The 23,063-nt window shown below is 47.0% G+C and overlaps 1 protein-coding gene across 8 annotated transcripts in view; it reads right to left on the reverse strand.

The window, feature by feature from the left end:
- LOC149339884 (protein turtle homolog B-like) overlaps window positions 1-23,063 on the reverse strand; it is an 843,694-nt gene that overhangs the window by 42,098 nt on the left and 778,533 nt on the right. For all 8 annotated transcript variants that reach the window (XM_089548569.1, XM_089548570.1, XM_089548568.1 and 5 more), the window contains 2 exons: window positions 9,510-9,845; window positions 3,889-3,999 (listed from right to left, as the gene is read on the reverse strand). In XM_089548569.1, the coding sequence (XP_089404695.1) occupies window positions 3,889-3,999; window positions 9,510-9,845 (447 nt within the window). The remainder of the gene's footprint in view (window positions 1-3,888; window positions 4,000-9,509; window positions 9,846-23,063) is intronic.

Consider the following 23,063-nt stretch of genomic DNA (forward strand, 5'->3'; position numbering starts at 1 on the left):
GGCACGGCGCAAGGCGGTTAGCGTCTCGGTTTCCATGGCGCTCACGTTCGGCGCCGCCAGTATACCCGTACCGCTCGGATGTGTGCCACTCTCGGAACCGCGCGTCTATCGGCCGCCTCCGGGTTGTAGCGCGCGCGTACGGGCTTTGCCACGCCGCGCACGAATCAGAAATTAGAAGCGCCTTTCTTTCTAAGTGCGCAATGAGTGCAGCCTGGCACCCCCTCCGCCTCGCTGAGCTTCCCAGAGCTCGCCGGTTCGCTGACGGGACCAACGGTCTCGGGAAGGCGGCACGCGGGCTGGATAGAGGCAGAAGCTAGCCGGCAGCCCTATTTCGGGCGATGGATTCTTTTGTTTCCCATCGTTCTTTCTCTTTCCTCGTCTCCTCCGACTCTCCCATCGTGTAGAAACTTGAACGTAAAAAAAGAATTGGGACGCCAGTTAAACAATTTCCAGCAGTAATTGATGATTGTGTGAGGAAGAGAGGCGTTTCTTTTTATAGAGTATCAGCTGTACGAGGGCACTATCTAGTAGTGGAAAACACCGCGAATTGGGCGAGACGCATAAGAAAGACAACACCAAACGCGCCTTTTTGCTAAGGAAGCTACTAGTGCCGTCAGCGTAGCATGTTGTTACTGGCAGCTCCTGCGTTCGCCAGCATTTGGAATTATCATCGTTATTCAGATTGGCCGGGCAGTGGAACTCCAAAGAATGCACTACATGTAGTCATGTGATCCAGCTAAACCTTTAAGAGGACGCTGTTGTAGACTTCTTGGTAGCAGCGACAAACCTATTGCTTTCAGTTTTCTGTTTTGGACAAGGTGGAAAGTGAGAATCTTTTTCTTGTTGTTCTCAAGGCCTTTCAGAAGCACATGGAATCAAAGCTAAGCATTTTACTGCGAAAGCACTGCTTGACGAGGTCAAACCGGCTCACTTGTTTATGTGAAGCTTGCACATCGTCCTCTTCATCAACTAATACTCTCATTAAACTAACTAATATTTGCGCTTTGAGCCATGTGTCGGCAGTGACAGAAGGATGTGCGCTGCATGCGTTGGCCTAGACAACGTTGTGGCAGAAACACGGCGGTAGAAAAATACGCGTTGTCGTTAACAACACTGCTGCAGAAACGCGGCGCTGGAGCATAGGTCGCCGGCGTACATTGGGAAAGTTGGCACTGACGACGCAAAAGTTGAAGACGCGCATAGCTGGCTCCCTGGGTCAGTGGACACCTCAATCGCTTTTTTGAGGTACGTGGCCGTGGTGTCCACCTGCAAAAAGCTGTACTTTCGAAACATATTTCGTGCTTAGCGATGCTACACCTCCCGCTTCTTTTTTCGAGCATTACACCTTCGCCGTTCAGCTACGCCGTCAGGACACCAATGCGGTTTCCTGCGTACGCAAAAACTAAGACGATCTGATTATGTTAGCTTGGTGAGCTAGATTGTGATCTTCCTTACACACTTCGGCTCTTTCTTTCCTTAAAATGTAGCCAGAATGAGAGACAAAAGATAAACAAACTGAACATGGCACTTCCAAGTGCGCTCACAGGACTTGTTCAGTGAGTCGAGAATGATTTTGACGGTGATGGAGGCGAAATTTCATGGCGCAAGGGCATCTGTGGCCAAAATGCGCCATAGCGCAAGATGTTTTTCGTCTAGTCAAGGCGGTGGCCAGAGACGCATTTCCCAGGAATTTCACCCAAAATAAGCAGAGCGCCATACACATGTCCCCATTCTATCACCGCTGGGTACATGGTGGCACTAGGGATCGAAATCCGCACCTGTCACAAGCTAGGCGGTTGCTAAAAAGATTAGGCCACCGCTGCTATTGTCCGATGAGTCATTTCCAGTAAATAGAGATGTCAGGCTGCACTAAAATCTTCACGCTTTAGGCCAGTCGAAGGAGCTCTCTGTAATTCTAGCTTTCTTAAAGAATACAGGTATGAACAATTATGAATTGACGCTCACGCTGCTCGCTGCAAATGGCTTTAAAATTTGGTTCTCCACAGCCGCTGAAAATTTGTGGTTATTGTACATGCGACGAATATCTTGTTGCGCAAACTGGGGCTAATCGTTATGCTCATGAGCATAACAGTTACAGAACAAAAGTGAAGAAAAATGTCCTCAAGACAAAAGAAAACAATTTCGCCGTTACGCTTGAGGCCATATTAAACACTGACACTCTACTCCGACAGTAACCAGCAGAAGGCAGCCGCCAAATTAGAGGTGAGCCCCTTTCACAGGCAAAAACTTAATTTTTCTCGTAGGCATAACATATTCGGCCCAGCAAGCAGCTTGTGTGGTTTCTGATCCAAACGACAAGCAATTGTACAGTGTACGCTTTTCTTGTATAATTAAATCTCAGGCCTTGCAGGTGATTTCGAAGGATATTGTAATTAACTTCGCTGAAACCTTGACCTCACTGAATTTCCCGTAGTCAGCGCAATTAGCGTTCGCGAACAGCTAGGTTCCACTGACAGTGCACTCAAGCTAAGCTCCACTATGTCTGTGCATTATGCTACTCTTGGGCTACGTCTAGACTTCTTTGTCGGAAGACCTTCGTGGGAATTTTGCTCAGCTGCTTTCGACCAGCTTGTAACGTAACTGAACTCAGCCCAACCTCACACCACCATTCTACTAATTATGCCTTACTTTTCCCCTGCGTTATTTCTCTACTTTGCCGAAGCAAGACGAGGCCGTCTCATCAATATCATCCCCACTGTTCCCAGGAGTTATCAATTTTTCCTTAGATTATAATGCAACGAAGTGTAGACTTTCTTCTTAAGAATTTCGCGACCGTGGCTAATTTGAGATTTTACTTTATTTCGTTAGATTATTCCTTTGTGCGCTTTCTAATGCATCATTGATCTCCCGTTATTCTGCTTCCATTGTAGTTCTTAACCGCTATGTTTACTGGAAAGCACGACGAACACATCATGCTAAGCCTCGTGACTTTCTTCCATCCGTATTACCGTGCACATTCCTAGACAGACATTACTTTGCACCGCACCTTAGAGCACCTTTGCCAAACAGTGCCGGAAAGCCACGATTGCATACTACCAGAAGTGCGCACACAGATTAACATAGGGAAAGTTTCACCGAGCGTCGCGAACAAAATAATTTGGTTGCGATGATAAGGCTACTCATGAGTTCTAATTTGTACTCCAATATAGTTGGTACTCCAAGATCCAGCTTACGTGTCACAGCTCTTGTAGCAATAAATTGTCGTCGCAATATTGTGATCATCATCGCTTTTCAAAATCGTCAGCTCGCGCCTCCTACTGCAATAAAAAAAAACAGCAGTAATCTTGCGTAATTTCACATTTTACTACTTCAGCGTCATTCCCATTAAAAGAAACATTTATATCTGTGCTGCGATCCAGTATAAAAGGCGACCGCAATTCTTCTGTGGTGACGTGGTGAACACTGTTGGGAATAAACTTTTACACTTTTTACATGGTGTTAATACATTCCTTTTATATAAGTTAAACTTCGTTATGCATTGTTCGTTTGTTGTTTATGTTTTTTCACTTTCCGCTTAGGCCAAATATTTTCTGGTAGCTTCCAATGATGAGAAAAAAAGCGATCCATTAACTGTAAATGGGAACATCGTCTAGTCACTTCTGAGTTCGGCTATGGTCGCCATTTCCTGAGCAAATACCTATTTTTTCTTGCTTTAAAATGCGACGGAAACCATTTCGGACCTTCCTACAAATAGCACCCCTTTGTAGACGTAGGAACAACAAGCACGTAACAAAAGGAAGCACGCGAACGCTATCGGGCCAAGAAAAGCGGCAAACTATGGCCCTCAAATGCGACGGTAGCGAGAAAGGCGCAAGAGAGACGACCAGGGGGTAAGGAGGAGGACGACCCGAAGCGGGATGCACTCACCTCCGTCAGCGTCGCAGATGAGGACCAGATGAGCCCCTTCGTCGTAGGGGCCGATAACTCCGTGTAAAGGCTTGCCGGACTCGTCCCGTATAATGGCATCCTTGGGGGGAACTGTGCCAAGGGGACGGGGAAAAAAAGAGACGGATGGGGGGGAAAAGAGATCAGGAACAAGTGCAGCCGAAGAGGCGTTAGCTCTTCGAGCACGCCACGACCGGAGAGTAATCGGATTAGGGAACTGCGTGCTACACTATCATCGTGTAAATGGCTGTTCCATTATAGTCCCCGAGGCTCAACGACGACCATGCCCACCATATTCGTCCGAGCGGGCGACATTTTGTCTCGGCGGCAGCGACCTTCGCACAGACTGTCTATGCGACTCGTGTACTTTGGTGCATTATTTTGGCTGCACACCCTGGTGTAATGCCTTACGGCTTTTTAATATCAGTCATTCAGTTTTTGTTTTTGGGAAACGACAACTTCCTTCGGATGGCCGAGACAAATTGCCTGTTGGATTGACGGTGCCTCTGCTCTTGTTAAGCTCGCATATATTCTTAAATTTATTGTAACAGCATAACTCCTGAACCCCCATTACACAAGAGTGAGGCACCCATAAGCTTTTATTTAAATTAACATAAATACTTATAGAGGAACGCGGTAGTGAAGCTCCAATGTTTGTTTCGAAAGTGGTTCATGCTTGAGTTAAGTTCGCTAATAGCTGGCAATTGCATTCTAACCAGTCGCAGGTGCCAACGCACCGACCAATCCTGAACCAAATTATGTGCTGAATAGTTTGTGGAGCCGGCTCAGGGTTTTGGAAGAACATCTTATAATCTCTGCACTCTTAACGCAGCAGCATGCCATACGCTACGTGAGGCCAACAATCACGTCGGCCGCGTTGATAACACATCACACACCAATTAGGATACGCTTATTATAAGGAAATACTGGGCATTCCACTGGAGCCAGTTTATGCGCTGTAACCTTACACTACGAAAAGAGATGTATTCAAAAGGCACATGCTTGTATTCTGCACAAGATGAAATAATGAAATTGCATCAAAATATGTATACATAGGCAAAACAAACTGAAGAATACAGCGTCATGAGGAACGTAGATCCTTAAGGCCGGCTGGCTTTAGATAAGCTCGGGATTTTTATAAAGGTGACTGCCTATATCAAAACATATGTCCATTATTTTGCAAGATACCTGTCCTACAATATGAATAATGCAAAATCATTGGCTACACTATTGCAGACTTTCTTTACCACGTAGGCCTTTCTTAACCACGTAGAACTGATACCGTCAGCTCTGATAGCACCAATAGTATATATAAAAATAAATAAGTACTCCGCGCACCGTATTCATTAAAACGTAAGACGTGGCTCCTTTCTGGGCAATCTAATAGATTCAGACTCGGCCCTTAGTGAAACATCATTCTGGTGCCCGGAAATGCCACACGCTTCAAAAAAATGACAGCGCTGCACGAAAAATAAACTAGAAGAAAGGAAGCAGACCGGAGAGGTGAAACAGGTTCACTGAACAAAATAACTCCACGAATACTTTTTTTACTGATGCTGCGTTTCCGAATCAGCGTGAGAAGCAGAGAATGAAAACTCAAAATATGCCTGAGAAGATAGACCTAAGGATCACGTATTAAATGGTAAGCATTTTTGGTAATTCATGAAAAAAAAGAAGCTCCTACCGGGGCATCGAGCAGAGTTTTGTCCTTAACCGATTCAAATCCTCGAGCGGGAATTTTTTGTGCTTGGCTCATATATAACATTACGACAAATTCAGCAGACAAAAGAATAGAAAGAGGTGCTCGTTATGGGATACGTGACGGAAGCGAACAGCCACCGTAACCAAGGAGCATAGGGAATGCCTATTTTATTTAATTTGTTGTTTTCATGAAATGTAGATTAATAAATGAAGAATAAAAAACAATCGGAGGCCGCCGGTGGGATCAGAAACCAGGATCTCCGAATTTCGCATCCGATGCTCCAACAACTGAGCTACGGTGATGGCTATCCAATCTTCTGCTTTCGGGGGTATTTATGTGGAATATAAACGAACCTTGAGAGTGCTCACCAGCGCCACTCTCGTCCATAACGGCGGACGTAGTACGTCCTGTATTACCGCCAGTGCCACGCAGGAAAATCGTTCAACTGGGAGGGTGCAAGTTGCACTAGAACCTTCTTATGGCACCTATGGATCAAGGCTGCCATATTTAAGGCCCTCGTTGACCTATTAAGCATACAAGTGAAGGGAAAAGTGCTCTCTTACGTCATACACGATGGAAGCCAACAGTGACCGAAACCAAAGAGCATAGGGGATGTCTCTTTTTAATCTGTAGTTTTTCATCATTGCGAGACTAATAAAAGCAGAAGAAAAAACAACCCCATGCGGCCGGTGGGCCCCGAATCCACGACCTCCGAATTTCGTGTCCGGTCCCCTACGAACATTCGCCATTTACACTGCAGGCATTTCTGACTCATTACAGTTTCATTTTTCTGATATACTGCACGGCGCGAACGCTCAGTAGTAAAGAAATAATTCACCTACTCCTATTCTGAGGTGCCCTGATAACTCCTGATGTGCTACTCGGTAGACTAAATTGCTACCAATAAAGGCTAGGTGGGTTTACAGAGTAATAACACAGCGCCGAGTGACGAAGTGACTGCGATCGCATGCCCGTTGCATCCTCTTTACGCCGGTCTTGGCCTCCTGTAACTCCGCGCTGTAAAGCTGCTGTATTTATAAGCAGTCCCACACAATTTGGCACATTTGGCTCCAGTTGGTGAGGTATTTGGTCGACGAAAATAGCTTCCGCATTCTTTTCCTCCCAGTACCACAGTCGGTGCAGGCGACGGAGGGAAGTCCGGAGAGCCAGAAAAAAAAAATTGAGTGGGAGGGTGGGCGCTGTAATATGGGCACCAAGCTCAAAGACGAAAGGACAGATCGGGGCTGTGGAAGAGGCGGGGGGGGGGGGGGGGGTCATGAGGGGATTGTTCAAGGAGTCCGCTGCCCGGCTGTCCTTTTCCGTCTCGCGCCGCAATTCAATCGACCGGTCGATAGCGCCGCAAACGCTGTCCGGCTCTCATGCGAGTTGACAGCCGCTTAGCCTGTCACAACCGACGCAGCACGAGGCACGCCCTTTCGCCCCAAAGGCGAACCGACGGCCTGAAAGCCCGCGGCCGCCGCATCCGCGCAGTTCGTTATGCAGTGGTGCAAACGTGCAGAAGACGCCCACTCGAATAATCTCTCTCCTCACGGGAAAGAAAGAACAGAGAAGGAAGAGAAAAACACGGCCGCACAGGAGCGCTGAGTCTGCGTTGAATGGGAGCAGACAAGGGCAAAAGGCCGGGCGTTTCTTCTTCCCCCCCCCCCCCCCCCTCCCCCCTCCTTTCTTTCCGCGTGCACTCGACTCGGCGATTCAAGCCATTACAGCACAACCGCCTTGACGGCAGCTCCATTCAGGAGAGGAATTTGCCTTCCGCGCGAATTTTTCGAACGCCACGGCGACCGGTTCGGAAGAAGAATGAAAGGCCCCCCCATTCTCATGCGAGAGTTTGTTTGAGCCTCACGGACCTTTTGTAGCAAGCTGCGTATGCTTGTCAAGCTGGATATGCGTCGTTTCCAATTGATTCGCAGGTTGTGCGGAAGCGGTTCTAACCCGGTTACCCGCAGTGCCAATAGCGTCAGTGAAGGGTAGGATTCAATAGCTTTTGTCCGCGGCGTACCGAATGTTCAATACCGCAGCCTTGAAAACTGTCGCGATGGAAACACAACAGAAGGCTTTTGGTTACAAATGTAAAGAGGGACGAGAAGCGGGAGGGGGGATGGATGTTCCAATCATATTGAGTTACGCTTACTGCTAAGGGCTTCGTACAAATTCTTCTTTCTCCCAGCCGCGAACTCTCCAACGCTGGCGCCTCGAGGTTTATACGCCTATTAATAATTCATGATTGCATTTAAACGTTACTTCAAAGTTATTTCAAATGCGACATGCATTATCAATAACGGTACAGTGATATGAGTTCTATTAAAGAACTCCTCATCGTAACTATTACTAAAAGCAAATCAGTTAATGAATAGGCTTTTCTGCCTTGTAAAGTGCTCTAATAACGGCGAACCATCGAAATAGCGATCTTTTGTTTACTTAGCTTCATTCCTGCAATGAAGGTTTATTCTCTGCTGCATTCAATATTCTGCCGACAGGCGTCACCGCCGCCTGCCCAGGATAGAATGATGTCTTCGATATATTGTATGCAATATATTATAATTGTTTACAATAACCACACTTACTCACAATCTATTCCACACATTAGTAAAGTGAACATTGCTCGTGGTTGGTTCGCAAGTGTCCTTCGTAAATTGTGATACCTTCTCATAACCACTCTCTACTGCATATGACAAAGCGCTGTAATATGTCTTGGGCAAGACGGCTCAGACATTCTTAATTATCGGAAATGCACTCTGCGGCAATCCTCATTTTAAAACGCGATTCTCAACCAAGCATATTACCCCAGCACCAGTACATTATTTCGCTCTAGTTTCTTCTCTCTTTAGTTTCATGCTCATATACCTGCAATTGAAGGCGTTTAAATGGCGAATTCATTCAAAAATGAACGTAACCCTTCTAGTTTACCTACTACAGGAGAGCTCTCGTTCAGAGTCCGACATGAAAACATCCCAATTAACCTAATTTTGACTTCGGAATGTTAGCGTCCCCACGCAAACAACAATCACACCAGGTCAAACGGTTTTTTTTTTGTTGGAGGCCTTCCTCTGTATATGAAGAGTGAACGCACCCGCTTTAAGGAAGTGGGGGGGGGGGGGGGGGGGGGGGGGGGGGGGGGTAAAGAAAATGGGGACACGTATGCTTCCAGTAAACCTCTCTAGACTACTAGCCGGAGTTCTTTTCTCCTTTCTCCCATTTCACTGGTTCGAGTCGTCTCTATTGTCATTGTCTTCATGTGGTGTCACCCAAAATATTGAAAGAAATAAACGAATGACTGGCTCCAGAGATCGGCGTTAAGATGAATTTCAGGTCAGTCGTATGTCGAGGGCTGTCGAGGGCTACGAGGGACGCAGCAATAAAGGGCACACGATTGATTTCCACCACCTTGTTTTCTTTAACATTCGTCGACATGGAACCGCACACCGGCACCATTTTAATTTCGTCTTGTTTGCAATGCAGCCTCTGTCACCAAAGCTCGATGTCATGACCGTCAGGTCAGCAGCCGGCCGCCAAAGCCAATGAGGCATGCAGCGGGTTGTGATGCATTTATGAAAAAAAAAAAAAACCTTTTCGCACTGTCTGTTTGCCTTTGCGATGCATTTGCAATTGCTGCAAAAGGATTTGCCGGGCTAGTTGGTTCATTTCTGAAATAGATTTAACTGCGCTAAAGGGTTAGGGCACAAGAGAGACACATTCACGACACTTTGTCCGTCTGCGCTGTCAGTTCACGAAAGTTGTCAGTCTGCGCTTCAAAGTTTCGTGAATGTGTATCCCTTGTGTTGTAACGCTTTCGCGCAGTAAAATCTTTATTTCCGCAATTACTGGTAATGGAAGGCTAGCACTAATTCCCTACGGGACAGTGGCGAAGCGAGCAACGCACCGATGACCGTGAGGTTGACGTTCCTGTGCTGCGTTCGCTGCCTGCTGTAGTCGACCCGGCAGCGGTACTCGCCAGCGTCGCTCTCGAGCACCGGGTCGATGTTGAGCGTGGGCGGCTTGGAGGCCACGTCCAGGTACGCGCGCGTACCCAGATCCTGGCCCGGGAAGTGTCGTGCCTTGCTCAGGGGCTGGTCGCGGGCGTCCAGGCTGTATATGGGGATGCCGTAGTCGCCGTGGTACCACAGTATCAGCGACACGCCGTCGCCGCCCGCGGGAATGCTCGTGTTGCACGGCAGAGACACCTTGCCGCCCACGGCCGCGTACAGCTGCGGGATGGCTGCGCAGAGGCACAAAGGGAAAGCTGCGCGTCAGCCAAGCCACTGCGGCCAAACCGCGACACCGCAACACACTGGCCCAGAAAGCAACGAGCGAACAGGGAAAGAATGCGGCGGCACACTCACAACTCCGCTCGACAGAAACTGAAAAGTCACTCCTATTTTCATAGACGTTCGTAGGAAGAAGCGTAACATGCATACATGTGCGCTTTCTCTATGCACAGGAAACCCTGGCAAGATGCACAATGTTGGAGAAGAAAGTGCTTCCATAGAAACAGTGTTGTAAAGATTACAAAGACAGATTAAAAATACCTTATAGCTGAAATTTTTAATAGAAAATGTGACACAAGCATAGCTTTACATCCCTGAAGAAATTCCAACACAACCAACGCAAGCATAAAATGAAGCGCTAAGATATGTATCACTCGATTAAAGCGCCATGTGACATAGATTACCTTAAAAAAAACCTAGACCACATTCAACAATGGTGCGATAAATGGAGCATGGCTTTGAATGAGGCTAAATCCTACTGCGTTTTCTTTACGCGCAGGCGCACTCCTACTGACTCGAAGTGTGTTTTAAATTAGAAGCTTTTATCGAAAGTGTCGGATTATAAATATTTTGGTATATACTTTTCGGCTGACCCTACCTGGAGAAAACAGCTTGAATACATAGCAACAAAGGCGTCCAGAGTGGTAAATGTTTTAGAAAGGAATTTTAGGAATGCTCCTCTAAAGGCTAGGGAGCTTTTATATTTTACTAACATCAGGTCAATCATGGAGTATGCCTGTTCTGTATGGGACCCTCAAGCCGGAATTCATTGTGCTATTCTGGAGCGAGTTCAAAATCGTGCAGCGCGGTTTGTTACTAACAGGTATAGTTTTGATGTTCGTAGTAGCAGCAGTAAGCAGTATATGAAGTGGAACTCCCTAAAGGAGCGCCGATACAGAATAAACTAGAATTACTCTATCGCATTTATTTTAATAAAACTGCCATAAACCCTAAAACATATTTGCTGCCACCCTATTTTACATCGAAAAGGCGCGATCACGAATGAAAAATACGCGAGACGCAATGTCGTACTGACGCTTTCAAGCACTCTTTCTTTCCGCATACCACCAATAAATGGAACAAGCTACCTCATGCTTTTGTTGGATGTCGGTCTGAGAATGCTTTTCGAGCACTGTTGTCGAGCCTGCGGCATGCGTGAATGCTCACTTCCACTTTATCGCCTTTTCTGTGTTTTGCATTGGTGCCACCAGTAAACCTGACACGAGTACAAACAGTTGATGCCACTACTTTCTTTCTATTTTCTTCTTTATTGTCATGTATCACTTACTGGGCAGCCCATGTTGTTTGTTTGACATGTACGTATGTATCCCCCCTCTGCAATTATGCTGTCAGGGCGCTGCAGAAAATTCAAATAAATTATTAAATAAATATTTAGGAACGTGATTTATCCACTTCGGACTCCTTTCCAGCTTCCATGTACTTACACCAAATAACCAAGGACGATATAGCACAACCTAAGACGTGGTGCGAAACGAATATTTGTTTTTGCTTCACATATAAAGCAATGATACACAAAATCCAAACTACACGGATATTGTCTGTCAGGGTGACCTGTTGACATCGTCGTAGAATATAATGCACTTCAATTTAACTCTGTGTGCGTTTGTAAGCATATTCCTGTATTCCTATGACACGTATCAAACCACTACCATGCCACAGTTCTACGACGGGTAATTTTATCTTTTTATTATATGTTTTCACGCAATATTTGCTTTTTCTGAGTTTTTAGCATCTTCTTCTGCTCGCCCTACTCTCCAATGGTACATAATATTCTCTAAATAGAAAAATAAATCAAATTCTAGAGGCCCGTGTACTGTGCGATGCCAGTCCACGTTAAATAACTCTAGGTGATCGATATTTCCAGAGCCCTTCACTACAGTGTCCCTCACAGTCTGAGTCGCTGTGTGACGTGAAACCCCCATAAGCCATAAACCATTAGCCCGCGCACGTCTTCTTTCGGACATAACTAAAGAAGTAAGAAAACGAATAATAACATTCTTTCTTCATCATGGGGAGTGAGACCAAGATCCAAGCAAAGGAGCTCAAATGCCATTGAATTGCAGAGGGAAAATGCAGCCTGAGATATTCTACCTGCTTCTCTACGACCAGAACTGGGGAAAGAAGAGGCATGACTCGCAAAGTTCCGCTCCTCAGTTTTCAAGCATACTCGGCCCTGCACGTCCGATCAAAAGAGCCTGCACGGTTGAGCTGGAGACAGAGGAACGCGTAGCAAAAAAAGAATTACACAGAAAAAAAGACGGAGAGGCGGGCCCGGCACGTTTCGCTCCGCATTTCCCCAAAGCGCAGCTGAGCGCCGCTAATGCACGAAGAACAACTGCGCCTTTCCGCGCAGTCGCAGGGAACAACGAGTGCAGCTACCACGGCCATTCTGTCGGCACGTCGCCCTGCTTTCCTTCTCGCCTGGCTGGCGTGCGTTGAGCACGGCGTCTAGCGCACCGCTACATGCAACGCATCCTTCTTGGTTTGTTCCCCGTTCCAGCGTGGGCTTTATTCGCACCGACTCGGCAGGCAGCGGCAAGCCAGATCTGCGGGAACGTTACGTGAGATGCTTCACAACAGGAGAGAAAATCCCTGTCACGTATTCATTCCTGCAGGCTCCGCTACGATCCCAAAGACCAGACAGCGTGAGAGTTGCAGGGGATATTCGTATTGCTAATCGCGTGTGCAAAGCCCTGGTGGCTGTCCGTTTTCGCTTTCCTTTGCTTGCTGGTGGCTCTTATATTGGCTCTTATATTGTTTCCAGGCAATTTACCTTTACCTTGGCAAGCACGAAGATGAAGCGGTGGTGGATTCGAATGCCAGTCACCAGAGCTCCTTGAAGACCGCAAAGCTATGCAATACGGAAGCTGGCGGTGTTAACACTTTTCTGCACTTATTTGATGATACTGGCGTCCTGCTTTATTTGAGATTCCACCGTACTTGTCTCTTTAGGATTTCCTAAAGCTACAAAATAAAATTCGACTTGTCCTTATCTCCAAACAGCACAATTCTCCACAAAACCCTTCATGGTGTGAAATTTTCATAATAGTGCAATGATCCTCGTGCGGTTATATTTTTCCCAGTTTCCTTTCGTTTTCATTTGGTTACGAGAGACGAAAATTGCGCACAGATACAATACTTTCTCCTTCATCATCCTAAATCTGGACAGTCTAGCGAGTTTAGTAAGGTTATAAGGCATTTCTTGCATTTTCAAATGACACACTGGAGTGCTGCATATTATTTGTAGACTTGACATTGCTATTAGCAGTAACTGTTGAGCATTCTTTCATAAAAAAAAATTAGAACATGAGGCGCCCGACACAATTTGAAGAAAGTAAAGCGGCGGCATGCTAGTAAAAGCTTTTTTTTTTCTGCGGCCTAAGCAGAGGTGCAAGTTCACAGTTCAGCCTGCTGCTTTGCATTTCAATACCCACTTATCGCTGCTGCCAACGCTATTTAGGTACACGAGCTTTGACAAGCAGCTCCTGGTTCTCACCGTTCTGAACAGCCCAGCCTTAAGATGCTGAAAATCTCCGACTCACCAAACAAAAAATCCTGAAGAGACACATCAGCTCTACCTTAAAAGTATGGCGCGATGACATTAATGGGTCCCTTCAGCCGCCTGGTGTCCTCCTTGCGTATCACTTCGCAGACACAGACACAGTCCTTTCTTTCATCATCATGACATAACGCTCAACCTGCCCTTCAGAGTACAATTCGATAGCTTTATAGATAACTCCTGCGCAAGTGCTTCTTCTGTGTCACCCAGGCTCTGCCGGCATGCCTATATCTGCGGAATTTGTCATTCTCTACTTTCCAATCATAAACCGCAAGGAGTCCTCGCACCTCTTTTGGCGCAGTGGCGCAGCGGTTAAGGGATGCGCCACTGCCGCGGCAGGTGGTTGTTTCAAACAAAGGCACCGGTCGGGCTTGTGAGACCCATGCTATTCTTTCCGAGCAACCTCTCGTAACTAATCATTAACTCAAATGCCACCTGCGCCCCGCCGCGGTGGCTCTGTGGTTACGGCGCTCGGCTATTGGCCCGAAAGACGCTGGTTCGATCCTGGCCGCGGCGGCCGAATTTCGATGGAGGTGAAATTCTATAGGCCCGTGCACTGTGCGTTGTCAGTGCAAGTTAAAGCACCCGAGGTGGTCGAAATTTCTTGAGCCCTTCACTACGGCGTCCCTCATAGCCTGAGTCGCTTTGGGACGTTAAACCAAAACCAAAACCAAAACCCAACCAAAACCCAACCAAAACCCAACCAAAACCCAACCAAAACCCAACCAAAACCCAACCAAAACCCAACCAAAACCAAACCAAAACCAAACCAAAACCAAACCAAAACCAAACCAAAACCAAACCAAACCAAACCAAACCAAACCAAACCAAACCAAACCAAACCAAACCAAACCAAAACCAAACCAAAACCAAAACCAAAACCAAACCAAAACCAAACCAAAACCAAACCAAAACCAAACCAAAACCAAACCAAAACCAAACCAAGACCAAACCAAGACCAAAACCAAAACCAAAACCAAAACCAAAACCAAACCAAAACCAAAACCAAAAACCAAACGAAAACCAAACCAAAACCAAACCAAAACCAAACCAAAACCAAACCAAAACCAAACCAAAACCAAACCAAAACCAAACCAAAACCAAACCAAAACCAAACCAAAACCAAACCAAAACCAAACCAAAACCAAACCAAAACCAAACCAAACCAAAACATAACCAAAACCAAACCAAAATCAAACCTAACCAAACCAAAACCAAAACCACACCAAAACCAAACCAAAACCAAAAAAATGCCACCTGCCACGGTGAACATTTTGCGCACAGTGCTGTGGGAAGGTTGCGCTGACGTGACCTAGTTGGCTGGTGGCCAACCTGCTTTTGTCGACAGGCCACCCACACCGGGGTTTCCGCTGAACGGGCCCATTCACGCTTTTGCGATAGAAATCAGCGGTTCACATGCAACTCGCTGTCATAAACACGTAGACTAAGCAAAGACTCTGACAAACGATAGATAAGAGGGTTGCTTCTAGCAATTATAGAGCGTAGCCCTTAAGCGTCCGTTCGTAAGTTGAGACGCGTCGCCAAAGTCCGTGTATCCAAGCCAATCCATAAATTAATAAATTAATTAATGAATCTTAAGATTGCAGCGACTGGTATTCGAACCCACGGCACCATGAACAAATCAGCTTCGCTGGCCACTACACGACAGCACTACGCTATTGCTGCAGCCGATCACGCCTCATGTGAAACTGTAACACACTCTCTCGCTGTGCATCCTATATTGTCGTCTTCAACTAATACTACTATGGAACAAATATCATCGCCAGACGTGCCGACGACCCAGCAAAGCAAAAAAATGAGACTACAGAGCCTGAGACACCGAGAGAGCTGCGCTCAAATTTCGCATTAGAAATAATCATAATCGTCCTCAATGTTTTCCGTTCACTTAGTTGAACCTTAACCGCTAAATAGATTGCATGCAGGAAGCGCCAGTGTATCTGTCAGTTGTTACAGGAATGATATATTAGGAGCGTTTACTTCTATGCCTGCTTTTAAGAGAAAAATATCTTCATATTGCACACGTGTATAATTGTTTTGTTTTGTTTCTGCTACAAGTCTTAATTTTGCGCTAGTGTGAACGCTCTCCCTTTCATAAACTGTGGCCGCTGCCTAATAAACAAAACAGCTGAAAGTTGAGCGCTGTACAAGTCGCATGTCTTCCTTGCTCGCCCGTTGCGTCACTGCACAAACACGTTCTTGAAGAAAATGTATTAATAATAATGCGTGCTGCACGGTAATCGTTACTGTGAGCCCTCACTGGCAGCATTAGCGATATTACGCAATACTTGCTCGACCCTTATCTAAACTTTAATGTTTCTTTTACAGGTTTCTGCCATTTTTCCGGTGCACAGGTTTCCTTGTAGAGAGAAAGTGAAGGACATGACAGAGCTAGTTGAAATGTAAGGAGTGGATTATACTTTATCTCTGTGTGACTTAATTGAAACTCTGTTAGAAATAAAACTCCGTTAGGAACCGGGAAGATGAGATTCTTGAAAATATAAAACGAAATGAGCAAGGTCCGAAGCGGAGCCCAGATAAAAACTACTCCTTTTGTCCGAACGTTGGCTAGCGGACTGAGGCATCCCTCCGACGCTTGTTCATTTTGTTATTTCATTTTGTTAGTTCATTTTGTTAACTTCTTAGCCAGATTCAGAGTAAATGAAGAAAGCAGACGGTAATGTACAGCATGTAAAAGGGGGGCCTTCTGACCATACACTGTTCTCTTCATGGCCCGGTATAGGCACCAGCAAACTGGAGAGTGATTTTCCCTTACTTGGATTCAACTGTTCGCCCTAACTGATTGTAGTTTATTGTTTTTCCTCAGCGCCTCACTCTGCGATGTATTGAGCACGAACTTCATTCCTGGTTTAAAGGTTCACTAGACAAGAAAATACAAGGAACCATGGGCTTTAACACGTTCTCCTTGTTGAGTGAACCTGCAAGATAAACGGCTCAATTTGTTCAAACTTTCCTGCTCTTATAGATTAGCAATGCAGACAGTTGTAAATCTAACCAAGGGCTAAATTAATTTTGCATACATACAGTCGGAAATTGTCAGTGTTTGCGCAGCGGCCGCTGTGATGGTATTTATGCGTGGTATTGAACCCAGAATTATGTTATCGGAAGGAATCTAGAGCTCTTCTCAAATATTCCCGTGGCATGTGTTCGCTAAGTGCAGCAATTCTATCCGCGGATATTCCTAAATGCGAATGGAAGTCTCTTAGAACGGCTGAAAATGCAGCCGTGATGAACCCCGACAGAATGTTCAAGCTCTGTAAGTACATAACCACACTTGGCTACAGCGCTAATAGCCCCACTGAAGCGTGAAAACCGAACCGCTTCTACTCCTTCCCGCTGCTGTGAGGGGGAAGCTGTCATCTTGCACTGCGGAAAACTGAACTAACTGTTCTGGGCGCCTTTCGGTTGTGACAGGAGATCATTTTCTGCGCAGCCACGAGGAATGGGCGCTAGCGAAACATCCACAAGAATCGTTAATCCGCGTGTGGCCTCGCACGAAGTGCCCCCCGCAGCGCCCTCAACATGGAAGAAAGCGCGTTTTTCTGTCGGCGGCCACCATTCTCTATAAAGGATGAAACATCACGCCAGTTCTGGCCACGGGTCCCTGCTTTCGCGTCATTCACAGTTCCAGGGAGGTAATCAAAGCGAAATTGGTCGCACAAAGTAAGCAAAGAAAGGCAGAAAGAAGAGAGTAGAAGAACGATAAGGTCTCCGCGTTCTTGCGGACCGTAAATAAGGCGGGCAAATGTGTTTCCAATTGCTTTAGCGTCACCAGCTGTTGGCGCCGCCAGCGTTGAGTACAAATATAGCTGTCCATCGCAGTTGCGCGAGGCACTCACGCTTCACCAGAGTAGCAAGCCAGATGGCTCGACTGTGAAACACATGGTTAAGAGAAGTTTTCCAGCGGTGTGAAAAACCAGCGCTGCGTTAAAGCGGGTTAAATTAGCTTACGTGGGCAAGACCTCTACGCCTGCGCTAAGAGAGCGTGAGCACGTGTAACTGATGAGGTAAATTTCCAGTGGCCGCTGAAACTGACAGGACAAAAACAAATTCAGCAGTACAGCAACAGGACGTAAACATGTGTATGAAGAGTAACTGGAGACATTAGGGTTCAGCTAGTGTTGCACGCAGCGGAGTCAGAATAGAATGAGAAGTTTCGTAACAAACACCAAACAAGACATAAAAGTGTAGGGTTGTTTACCTTACATTAAAGATGTGCTTGCGGTGGTGCACGCTCTACAGGGGCCGAAAGACAAAGTTCAGCATTTTCGCATTGATCCGGCCGCTGAGACCTTTCACAGAATGATCAAATACTGAGGGTTTATATGTTGACTCCTTTTTAATAGCTTTATTAATTATAACTCTGTGGGCTCCATTTGAAGAGACTGAAGAGAGGTTGCGGGGTCCAGGCGCTAGCACCGCACTCAAAGCAGGGCAAGCGTACGTGTTTGCTGCGTCGTACGACGCCTCGCAGATACGGCGGCTTTGATTTGCCGAATATGACAAATATACGGCACTGTCGACCCGATGAAGTGTCATTGCGTTTGAGTTCCACCTAAGAAGACGATGCTTGGAGGGTATGCCGCTATGCGCCAGTGCTTGTGCGAGCAAAACTTTCAATCGCTTCGAAAAGTAAAAACAATTTATTCAGAGCATTCGGGTATTGCGTGCCAGCGTGAACAAAGTGCGCCTCCGATATGCGCGAGCTTCCCGGAATAGCGCGCCGCCTCAAGTATGCCGTGCGAAGGCAGGCTGGCACCAATGACCAATACCTGTGCGTCGCTACAATAAATACTTCACGTCGAAACTGTAGTCCCAATGTTCTAAAAGATGTAGTTTTCATATTTCCTGACACTGGAAGCCATTATCAAGCGCCGAATATAAAGGTTCACCAATTTTAGCGGCGTATGCGGCGGCTATACAAGGCCTACTGCCGAGAATAAAACATCATTCCCTATGACACTATGATGTTGGAGCCATTCCTGTTGCTATTGACAGTGATCATAACACCACCAAACCAAAGAAGACGTTATATTTAAAAAATAATAAAGCTAAAATGCCGAAACAGTGCTAACTTAGCTAGCCTTCTGCTGTAGCCTCCAAACTTTTGCGTTCTTCATGCTCGCACAAAATGCAGACAAGAGAGAGCAACTTAAAAACATTGGCGAATAAACACAAGCCAACGCTAAAAAGAAAATGATCGTTTGGGCAGCGCAGCGAAGGCCAAGAGTGGGTCGGCTGAGAGGACTCTTTCACTAAGGCGACAAGCATAATTAATTAATAGCCGAGGTACAGCTCAAGGTTGCACTTTCCTTCTCTCCCGAGCCCCTCGCTGGCTCTGCGAAGAATGATGGTAATGCTCGTCGCCCCACTCACGGGGCCATTCAGGACAATGTATGCCACCCAGCCACTGAGGACAGAAAGGTTCCGAGGGAGGGAAAGAATTATCGTTAAGCTTGGCGGACCTCTGGACCGCTGCTGTGAGCCTGTGGAGAATGATAGCAAATCCACACTGCTCTGTTTGTGTTTATATGGTGCACAGATTTGGCGAAAGAGATTGAAGAGCTGAGAAAGTAAATTCTCAAGAGTGAAAAACAAAAAAGCCGTGCAATAGGTCCGATGAGAAAGGTTGCGGTAAAAGCATAGCGTGCACCGCGTGCTGGATTCGGGTTGTACAAAGCGAGCGGTTTGACGCTACGTTATTCTTTCCATTCCCTCGCCCCCAGAGCGCCCTTCACCACCGACACTCCGCTTCGCAATGGGAATACACGGCAGGCCCCAGCAAAAGTCGGTTTCGCAAGCTTTCCCCAAAAAAATAAAAAAAGGGAAAGACACGCCCGTAGCGTCGTGCGCCAAGCGAGCGACCACGCTCGGCGAAGCGAAACGGCAGCCGGACGCGAGCTCCCAACCACACCACTGAAGCCGAGCAACAGCCAACTGCCAAAGAGTCAGCAACACCCCGTAACTACGAAGGGCGCCGCCATGCGGACAAGCTCGGCGCGAAACAAGAGAAATTGGAACGGCAGCACAACGTGCGCGGCTTCGAAAAGACGAGCAAGCGAGAGCGTGCGTAGAAAGTGCAGGACAGAGATAAGCAGTGGCAGAGGCGGACACGTTCGGGAGACAAAACTCCGCAAAACCAAGCGCGCGGTGATGCGGCGGCTGTTTGCAAGAGAGAGCGGAGGTGAGAGAGGCTAAGCAAAACCAAAAGGCACAGCGCTCGCAACTGCTTGCGGGGACGCGGTGCCGTGTGCGCAAGCCTCGTGCGCGCTGGTGTGCACACAGCGAAAGCGCTGAATTCTGGGTTCCTCGGCGTTAATTATTCGCGCGCAGCCTCTCTCGCCGGGCGAATTCGGCTGCGCTGCTTACTCTGTTTAAACAGAATCCCAGAGAGAAGAATCGGCGAGGCACTGTGGCGCGCCTACGCCGCAACCCAGAGGGGTGACTCCGGGGGCATTGCTGCAGCTGCGGTACACGATTCTTCTCCCTCTCTCTAACACCCTGATTTCATCGGACCGAGCAAGACACTCGCACTCGTGGGAGGGCTGTTGGACGATTCAGTTTTGGGTGCAGGCCATTCACTCTAAAGGTGTAAAGTGCAATAAATGGCATTCCTACTTGCAAACCAACGAATCGAGAGAGAGAATAAACCGAGGAGTGCAAAACAAAGGCTAAAAAGGGATGTCTGTGAACTGCCACTGGGAACTTCTAACGCAAAGAAAACTTGAAATGTTTCACATTTTGGAAGGTATGGAAGCGAACGAAAACACTGCAGTTGGAAGAGGCCAAAAATCATTAAGGAAACAGAAGCATCAGGCCTCGATTGTTTGATTGCAAAGTCCCCAGAGGAAACAGCAGCACCACTTTAGGCGAAGCAGGAATTCGAACGTGTAACTCGTGATGACGGCCCACGTTCCTAATGGCCGTTTGGTGCGCCACTTTCCGCAGTAATTAGGGGAACGTGTGCGGAACGCATCGGGTTCAATGTGGTAACATTAGTCCGACTTCCGCATTATTTGCAGCGGCGCGGAGTGCTAGACAGAAAGAACTGAAACAAATGTTGTGCTATACAAACGTATACGGCGAAGTGCACTGAATGCGCAAGCTAATGATGAATGTAGTTCCGTTTTCTATTTTCGTTTCGCTTCGCTCTGCCCAGCGACTAATGTTCTCATTTGCGTTCACTTCAAGGGTGAAAATGGACGGAAACTATGAGATCTCCAACAATACCTTTCCCTGACTACAATTGAGGCTTAAAAGTACAAACGGAGTTTGAGAAGGCTCGGTGATTATCGACGACTGCCAGTATTTAAGAGGCATATTTCAAGCGCATAGACTTTTGCGTAGCATAGGTTAATAAGTACGCGCCTCTGCAATCCAAACAGCATGCAGTAAATACGGCCCCCTTGGAGGAAGGGCAAATTTAGATCACATATCTTTCACCGTGTGCAGGCAACTCCATAAGAGTCTCCACAATAGTCAGGGTGTTTCCATTGATATTAAAGTTCCTGGCGGTGAAGCAAAAATAAAATCCGCTGGTTGGCAGGAATATAAATTTAATATATGGATTGAAACTAACGAGTTCATGCCCTTGGTCACTGCAGGTCTCCGAAAAAGCATTTCTCCTGCCCACAAGATTCCAACTCAAAGAACGTACGAGCCATACCCTGCAAGCATAGACTCAGATAGCTAAATCACTTTTACCACCTTCTCACCTTCCCCTCCCTTATTACACATGTACCGCGAACTCATTTACATCGACAAACCAAAAGTAATTCCCTACCTTGCGGCTCTTCCACCCCGCATAGTCCACTCTGAGGTCACCCGGTTGTTGGTATGCGGCACCTATGTTAGATATCTACATGCATGCCGGCTTTGCCCACGCGGCCCCCAGTAACTCTGCTAAATCCATCGCAACTTTCTATACCCCCCCCCCCCCCTCCCCATATACCTTATTGTTAGAAAAGCTTATTGTTAGAAAAGCTAAGCCACTCCATATGTCTAGCACAGCCACCAGCTATCGCCGCTCTTAGTAGCCAACATGACCTTTGTACTTGGAAATCAGCACACCACCCCGAAATCTAACCTCAACCCACTTACTTTAGCCCTCGTGCGTTGACAAAGTTGTCCATGTGCTTTTTTTTATTCTTATTCCCTTAGCACTAAAGCCTGCACTGAGCCATTTCCCTACTCCCTCCCGTGTGTGGCTGGAAGAACCTAGCCGCTGTACTTCGCCAGGTGTATCGCAACAGATTCCTTCCTGTGAGATTCCTTTTGCGCAGGTCCACAGATGAACCGGTAGAATATTGGTGGTATTGAGGCAAAGAAGAAAAAAAAAATAAAAGTAAGAATTTTACACAGCCGCAAGAAAGCGCTTAGTGGCAAGCAAACAATAAGAAAAAAGACAAACAACAGCGAGTCATACTTGATCAAGCCGCCGCGGTGGCTCAGCGGTTATGGGGCTCGGCTGCTGACCCGAAAGATGCGGGTTCGAACCGAGCCGCGGCGGTCGAATATCGATGGAGGCGAAATTCTTGAGGCCCGTGTACTACGCGATGTCAGTGCACGTTAAAGAACCCCAGGCGTTCGAAATTTCCAAAGCCATTCACTACAGCGTCCCTCATTGCCTGAGTCGCTTTGAGAAGTAAAATCCCCATAAAACGAAACCAAACCATACTTTAGCGGGACGGCTTCATTCCTTCCTTTGCTGAAATGACGGTTTTGTGCTGAGGAAAAAAAAATACGCATTATACAGGACGTATATGACCATCCTTCAAGCCACGAGCCCAAAAACAACATCCAGAGGAAATGGCATCTTGTAGAGATCACGCACTTTGCCGCGTTATTTAAAGTTTCTAATTTAAACGCGCCAATATTTTTTTCAAGCTTCTTCAGGAGCAAACATGTGAGAGTTCATGGATGTGCCTTCATTCGCACTTATTAGTTCTACTGGAAAAGGTAGCCAGTGCGGAAATACGAAAATGAGGGCAGTGACTGGGACGGCAACACCACACACGAGATTTGTTTACGCTTAGACTGACAGCTATTTTCCTTTTTGTGTTGCCTTAAAACATGAGTGACAAGGGAACAAGTTTCTACTTTGTAAAGCCTCTGGTGGCATATCACTCCGGCGTGAATCTGCAAACATTTGCGCAGCTCGCCATCCCTGCTCTCACAGATGCACGTGGCAGCAATCCTGCGCGCGCTAACAACCTCCGCACCAGGTTACGGCACGAGTGCGCAGCCTTACAGGTCGCAGAGCTTATCGCCTTTTCAGGCGCGCGGCTCAGGACGCGTTCCCGTAGCTAAGAGGATCTACCAACGAGCTCGTGGCCTCGAGTACAGTCGTGGAAACTGTGAACGCGCTTGCTTGCTCCACGCGCCTGATTAATGAGTACGATGCGAGGCGCCTAGCCGAGTAGCGATAACGACGTCGGCGCTGAAGACTTTGTCGCGCTATGCCAGGCGTGCTTTAATCGTCCACGCGCCGGCTGAAACGCAGTTGCGAGTCGGAAGCCGTTCGGGTGTTAGCGCCGCAGGAGGATTTAGG

Source organism: Amblyomma mixtum, chromosome 6, assembly GCF_055824585.1.
Source record: "Amblyomma mixtum isolate Tamu chromosome 6, ASM5582458v1, whole genome shotgun sequence".
NCBI lineage: Eukaryota > Metazoa > Arthropoda > Arachnida > Ixodida > Ixodidae > Amblyomma > Amblyomma mixtum.